Here is a 6,906-nt window from a genome sequence, read left to right on the forward strand (position 1 = left end):
AGTAGCGATATAGTGAAGCTGGCAGCGAACTCACCTGGCCCTGCCGGCTGTAAAGGGACGAATTGAAGAGCCAGGAACTTCTACAAAGGGGAATGGCACGAGTGGGACTTTTCAAAAGACTGTCACTCCACCTTCCACTGCAACTCCAACTTCCACTTTCTTGGCTGGCCGATAGAAGGAATTTAAATACATGTAAGGAAACTCTTTCTATCATAAGATAAGTCATAAGACAAAAGAGGTGGGAGGGACTTACTCTACACTAGACTATAAACTTTCAACTCCTTTCGATCAAATCTTACCTTTCAGTCGAGTCACTTTACACTGACTACTGTGACGTGACTTCCTGGGAAGAGTTCGAACTTCCCACTATTGGGATAGGGTTGACCCCAACAATAGAGCCTAAAAAATGCTTCTCCAATGTAGAAAGTTTTGTTATAGTTAGAGACGAGACTTTTGTTCTAGAGCTAGAGGAAGTGAAGTCGAACGAGTGTAGTATCCTTCACTAAGAAAAGAGTATCTTCTAATAAATAAAAAGTGAAAGAACGACTCTATCTATCCTATCCGAAAAAGGAATAGGAAAGCTTACTCCCGAGTTCTATCTTAACGATTATTCAGAAAGGGAAGTAAGCTTTGGCATCATCAGCCACTTGCTCGACCACCAATGTCTTACACTGCATTGCCAGCGGCTTTAGCCTCTTGTACTTAAAAGGACTACAGCTCGTACGACTGCCCTACTTACTTACTCACTTGCATGTCGTCTCCGGCTCTTGACATTGCAGATCTATCTTCAACTCACTCTCGAGCGAGACCTGACTAGACATGAAATGAACCATCCATCCGTACTTCTTGTCTTAGCTCTTGTATTCGACGACGAGCCCTCCCCGTTGCACGGCCTTCCTTTGCTAGGAAGATAGCATTTCCATTCACTTACTTGTACGACGCCCTATCAACTCCTCTCTTTGAGTGGAACGCTTCTGCCGCCTGAATCTTGATCTCTATCTCTATATAAATGCCGACCCTTTAAGCTGCAAGTGTCTTTTTGAGAGGTTTCAGTTCAACTAAAGTCAATCAAGAGGCTAAACTCGATCTATCTTTCCGGCTTTCGCTCCTCCGATATCTCCCAACGTGTGGCACTCCGGCGCCTTCCAGAGTCAGCCTCCCTGCAACTCCCCACGTGCACTATTGGCCAATGAGGGATCGCCACCCCAAAAGACCATCAAATGCATAGCGACGGTCTTGAGGTATTGGCCGACAAAGAGAGGATCAGACGAGCGATAAAGTTGACGTATCGCCTTACAAAACAAGAAATAAAAAAGAGGAAGACTAGTTCAATAGCCAGTTCATTCGAGTCTATAAGAAGCAGAAGACATAGGCCTGCACGAAGCCAAGCCCCAGCCACTGACTGACTGATGGACTGACTGACTTGGGCTACCTTTAACCCGGAGATCCACTCTCCTCTGACCTACAGCTGGCTTGCTTTCTTGCCTTGTGAAAAGTGCTCTTGCTCTGTCTCTCGTTCGTCTTCTTCCTTGCTCCATAAGTTTTTGATAAAAAACAAGATGGATGGCTGTTCTTCTATCAGCTGGGAATGGAGTGGCCTAAGGGATTCTATCTACTAGCCGAGAAAATGGAGGCGTCAAGACATCTAGATGACAAAGAAGGCCTTCTCACGAATTGGATTCGAACCAATATCAAGCTACTTTCCTTCTTAGTAGATCGTGAGTGGGTCTGTCGTCCTCCTCATTATAGTCCTCCTAAAATCAATAGCATTTCGTCGGAATACATCCTGTCTTTTCACCTTAGTAGTCCTATGCATAGTCAGTACTATAGCCCCAATCATGGCTACTAATAAAATAAGACTCGGAACCAAAAACCAGACGGAATAGTAGGTATAAAGTAAATTGCCCAATGTTTCCAAATTAGTCCAACTTCGTACCTTTCCGGCATAAACCGTATATCTCAGAGAGGTCGTATTTCTTTGGGTTGGTAGTAATGGAATGCTTTCATTATCTAAAATGAAGAACATTTCCCACCAAAAGATCAGTCCAATAAGACCACTCACTGGTAAATAGCGCAATACTTCTTCGTGAATCTCCGCTATTTGAATATGGAACATCATAACAACGAATAGGAATGAAACGGCTATAGCTCCTATATGAACTACTGGGAAGATCATAGCGGAGAAGTCGAGACCTAACAAAAGAAGTAACCCTGAAGTGTTGCGAAAGACTGGGATGGGAAACAAAACGGAATGTACCGGATTTTTAGCACGTGCAACCATCAAACCAGAGACCAAAGCAGGGCTCGACAAAACAGAAAGTATCATGGTACGTCGTCCTTTCCTGAAATGGAACTTTCATGCTTGAGCAAGAACTAGCATGAAAGTCGATCTATTACGACCAGCGCGGTTGTTCCAATTTCATTTTCTTCTTCCAAGCCCTTCTTAGCTTAGAAAGCACTCACTGAGTTACTTACGGAATCTCAAATCTCTTCTCTCGACGCCGAGAATTTTTTATGTGTCTCGGTCGATCAGAGGTTCGGCTTGCTTCTCCCCCACCTTTTAGCGTTCTGGGCCCCTGAAAAAAGAAATAAACCCGAAATAAAAAAGAAAGAATAGAAATTGGGCCATCTTTGCCGAGAGAGGCCGCCTTCTCTCAGGCCAGCAGTCTTCTACTTCTAGTCGACTGCTCTATCACGGGCTTCCCTGTTTCCTGGGCTCTGCTCGCTCGTCTACGCTCCGACCCAGAAAGTAATAATTGAAAAACGATGTTTCCTTGCAGATTTCAAACTTGTCGTAAAAAAAAAAAATGGAATGAAATAGTGAATCAAGATCTAGATGGATCCCTATTTTTTTCTCTATCCACGGAGATACCTATCTATATGGATAGAAATCTATCTATAAATCGATCTAGACATCCTCTATCCGGATAGATTTGTCCCTATGAGCGACTACGCCGATCTTTATATGTTTTGGCCACGTCCGTTTCCGCTCCGAAGAGGAAGGTTTGGATCTTTCAATCTTATGTCGTGAGGGATGTGACCTATGTTAGGTCCATAAGATACCACAGCTTTTGGTGTTCTATGATTCACCTCCGAATAATGAGTAGGTAGTTCGATCCTTTTGATTCTTCTCTTCATAGTAAACTGATGGGGGGCTGCGGAGCAATAGGTCGAATTACTATATAAAGAAGAGTTGTAAACTAAAGTACTTCTTCTTCGAGTAGGAAGATATCGGTTTTTATCCTTCCTTCTCTTCGATAAGAATAGGGATTTGAAATGATACAAATTCCTCTTCATTCTGTTGTGCTCAGCGAAGGAACTGCCTAAGCATACTTTTTCGGATCCAAACTTCTTTGTTCTTTCTAAGTCTTCTTCTTGCATAGAAGAACGCAACTGTTTCAAAAACCGGGATTTTAGTAGTAGGTGGCATCCCCTCTTAGTTTTGAGTAGGTGGAACCATTCTGTTTTCGTTCTTCTCCACATTCTTACCGGCAGGAATTTGCCTATGATTTTATCAACTGATATTTCGATATAGAAAGATCTCCTTATTTCTTCACCGCGGATTCTCGCGTAATTTTCTTGAAAAGATATTAGATCACCGTGGGACACTTTCAAATGAGTAATGCTTACCATTCCATTATTCACACAAACCCTTCGATGACTTATCGGCTGCCTTGCTTGAGGAATAGTTTCACGAAAATGGAGACGAACCGGAATAACGTCCGATCTTGTTTCTGGATTGAGTGGAAAAGGGATATATGAAGTTTGTTCTGTTCCTCTGTGCATCTCTGTGATGGGTAAATCCCCATAAAAAAGGGACAACTTTCGTGTAGTTTGTAATTGGATGTAACTGTTAAGATTTTCTCTCGAATAAATCTTTCTCTTAATAGATCTGTTCTTCTTCCTCAATCTTCGGAGAATGCGGCGTTGTATTATTGTAAGTTCTCTCTTCCGAACATTTCCTGAAAGTAGACGACAAGTTTTAAATCTTAATGCAGGCATGATGTATTGTTGAATCAGTCTTTTTCGCCACATCGCGTATAACGGGAATCGAACCCCCTCTGCTGCTGGCGGGCGGATGGAGAATGTCCTACTTCGATCCAGCAACTTGTTAGGAGTTGATAGGTTGTTGGTAAGCTTCCAAAGCTCCTTCCTTCAGCTGGTGCGCAAGAGCGCACTTCCCTTTTCCCCTTACTAGTCAAGGAGGTGTAATGAATAGAGATCTCCCGCCAGAAGTCTTCTCTTCCTATCACTTCACTTCGTTCGATAGATCTGATCTGATCGGACCTCACCGGGCCGGGCGAAGGGGAAGGAAGGGATGGGTGGTCCGGGAACAGCAACGGGAGAGGGCTCGTAGCCCCCCTCTCCCTCTTCCCCGCGCCTATTTGTTCCCCGGGCCCCGGAAAGATGCGGAACTCTTTTTTTTTGAAGAAAAAGATGAATGGATAGGGCCATGATACATTCCGGAATATTGTAAAGGTAAATAGACTCTTTTCGTCCCCTTTTCGATGCCTGCCTGAGGACCAATGTGAATGTTTTGGAATGGGGATGTTTGCCTTTTGTAACAAGTAGACCCACGATACGGACTAATAGATGTTCCTACTCTTAGCCCTAAGTAAGATCTATTCATAGTTGGTCAGTCCCCCACGGCACGGCTTCTCGCTTTTCATGAATGTGTCTCCCCCTATGCTTATGTGAGTTTGACCCGCCTTTGACTCTGCTTGCTTCTGACTCCCTATGAGCCGTTTTACGACCTTACTTTTTCGGAGGGTCGGCGGGACATGGGAGCCTCAGCTCATGCATCGGTTTACCGAAATCACCTCCGCTATCCCACTTCCTTCTATTCAAAAAGGCGAGCAGCCCTTAAACAAGAAAGAAGGCCGAGGGCTCTTTTTTATATAAACCATAAGCCCTAAGTAGTCCCGAAAGCCGAACTCAGCAACTTGTTAGGAGTAGGTTTTGGTTGGAACCCTTTCTATGTTATTAGTAAAGCGCTAACGCCCTATCTATAGTCAGGGGCCTTTTCAATAAGGCTCGCGTAGGGGCGCTCACGTTTTTTGGCTCCCTTCGCTACACTAGCCTTGATTGTCGGATGGAAGTACCCAAGTGCGTCGGGTGGTATCTTATAGTTGATAAAGGCTGCATTTAGGAGTGATCCTTCCCTCTAATCATAAGAAAAGAAAGGTTTTGATTCGGGCAGTCGGACATTGAAAATTTTTTTTTTCTTGTAAGAGCAGGTGTAAGCTTATAGGCAGTAGCTAAGCGCTAAGAAGTTGGTTTTTGCACTTTGCTTAACACATGCAATTCGAACGAAGTTTTCTCGGAAACGATTTGAGATTCCGTAAGTAACTTAGTGCAAACATAGGGTTTGGTTTGGCAAATGAAAATGAAATACGAACAACCGCGCTGGTCGTAATGAATCAAAGAAGATCCAATCGCACCATGAATATCCTTCGCCCGTTATCTCCTCATCTTCCTATTTATAAGCCACAGCTCACTTCGACGTTTCCAATTTCCCATAGAATCTCCGGGGCTTTCCTAGCCACTATAGTTTTGTTTTTTTATCTTCTTTGTCTTTTTCTCGGCTCACTGGATTTCTTTCAGCCCCTACTTTCAAAGGCTGGGATCTCTTTTGCTAGTCGCAATGTACATTCTTTTTTATTAAAGGTTGGGTGCTCTTCGACTCTGGCCTTTGTGATTGTTTTTGGTGTGAGGATCGTCCGTTAGGACGAGGTCGAAACCACTATAAATCATATGGAACAAGCTGGGCGGTCTTCGGGCGCAAAAGCTCATTCCGAACCGCGCGAACCTTTGGCTGAGTCATCCTCTGCAACTTCCGCGTTGGATGTAAAAAAAGATGAACTTATTCGAGAGAATTTAAAAGAGAGAAAGGCCGCTCTCGGAGATGGCCAAGAAATATCACAAGTTCGGAAAGAAGTAAAAAAACTTAAACATAAACACAAAGGGGAAAGAGTTCAAATTAGTAAAACAACTGGAAAGGGAAGTGAAGACTAAGGAGCCTTGCCCGGTAACTAAATCCACCTTGAATGAAGTACAGAATTATCAACATACCATTCAAGATGGAACCGGACGGAGTAGACCTAACGATTAAAAAGATACAGACGATGAATAGAAAGAGCTTCAGCGGAAGTAAGACATATTCAACGGGGATAAGGGACCCCCCAGGTAGAGTAAAAAAGGAGAAGGCTTTTTGTACTTAGAAGGTTGTTCGATGATTTGGTAAAGAGGGTGGGTGGGATCGCGATCGACTAAAAGGGAAGTCCCCCGATAGGGGAGATATTGGTTCAAATCCAATTCGTGAGAAGAATCCAAGCGAGAGACTCGCGCGCATATGAGGTGGCTAATCCGGACCAGGTTCGAGAGGGGAAGGTAAAAGTGGAAGTTCTGGTGAAAATTACCAGAAGAACAGCGACCAGGTGGGATCTAAGATTGGTTAGGATCCTCAATGCATGACCAGGATGTGAGACACGCTGGATTTCAAACTGAGCTTTCACCTGCTAGAGTCAGTCCTCTCGTTTCAACACAGGTTGGTCACACTTCCCTTTATGCCTGTCTGTTTTTCCCAGTTCTTTACTTTCCTCCAATCTGTGAACCTTGCTTTCCTCGAGGAACCAAGATTATGTTAGAAAGAGCCCATCTGAAAGAGTTCCATTTAAACTTTTAGGAAAAGATTAGGAAAAGAAAAGGGTTCGGCCTGGGAAAAGACTGGGCGTCGTCGTCTTATACAAGAGTGTGACTCGGGAAAGAAAGACAGGTGGCTGGTCTAGAGCTAACCACTGAAAGCAGCATGCCTGGCTGGATTCAAGGAAAAAGACTCACTTCAGTGATCCTAGAAAAAAAGGGGTCGTGATCCAAATCCCGCTATTCTGAAATAAAGGCTTTAGC

General features: G+C 43.9%; 1 protein-coding gene across 1 annotated transcript; it reads right to left on the minus strand.

The window, feature by feature from the left end:
• Nucleotides 1-1,723: 1,723 nt before the first annotated feature.
• Nucleotides 1,724-5,580, minus strand: LOC130137170 (ribosomal protein S4, mitochondrial). The gene has a single exon (XM_056307933.1). It carries the CDS (start codon nucleotides 4,033-4,035, stop codon nucleotides 2,962-2,964), a length of 1,074 nt encoding a protein of 357 aa, XP_056163908.1. The 5' UTR covers nucleotides 4,036-5,580; the 3' UTR covers nucleotides 1,724-2,961.
• Nucleotides 5,581-6,906: the final 1,326 nt, after the last annotated feature.

The sequence above is a fragment of the Syzygium oleosum genome, unplaced genomic scaffold (assembly GCF_021117445.2).
Source record: "Syzygium oleosum isolate NSW1041296 unplaced genomic scaffold, Sole_v2.1 Sole_v2.63, whole genome shotgun sequence".
NCBI lineage: Eukaryota > Viridiplantae > Streptophyta > Magnoliopsida > Myrtales > Myrtaceae > Syzygium > Syzygium oleosum.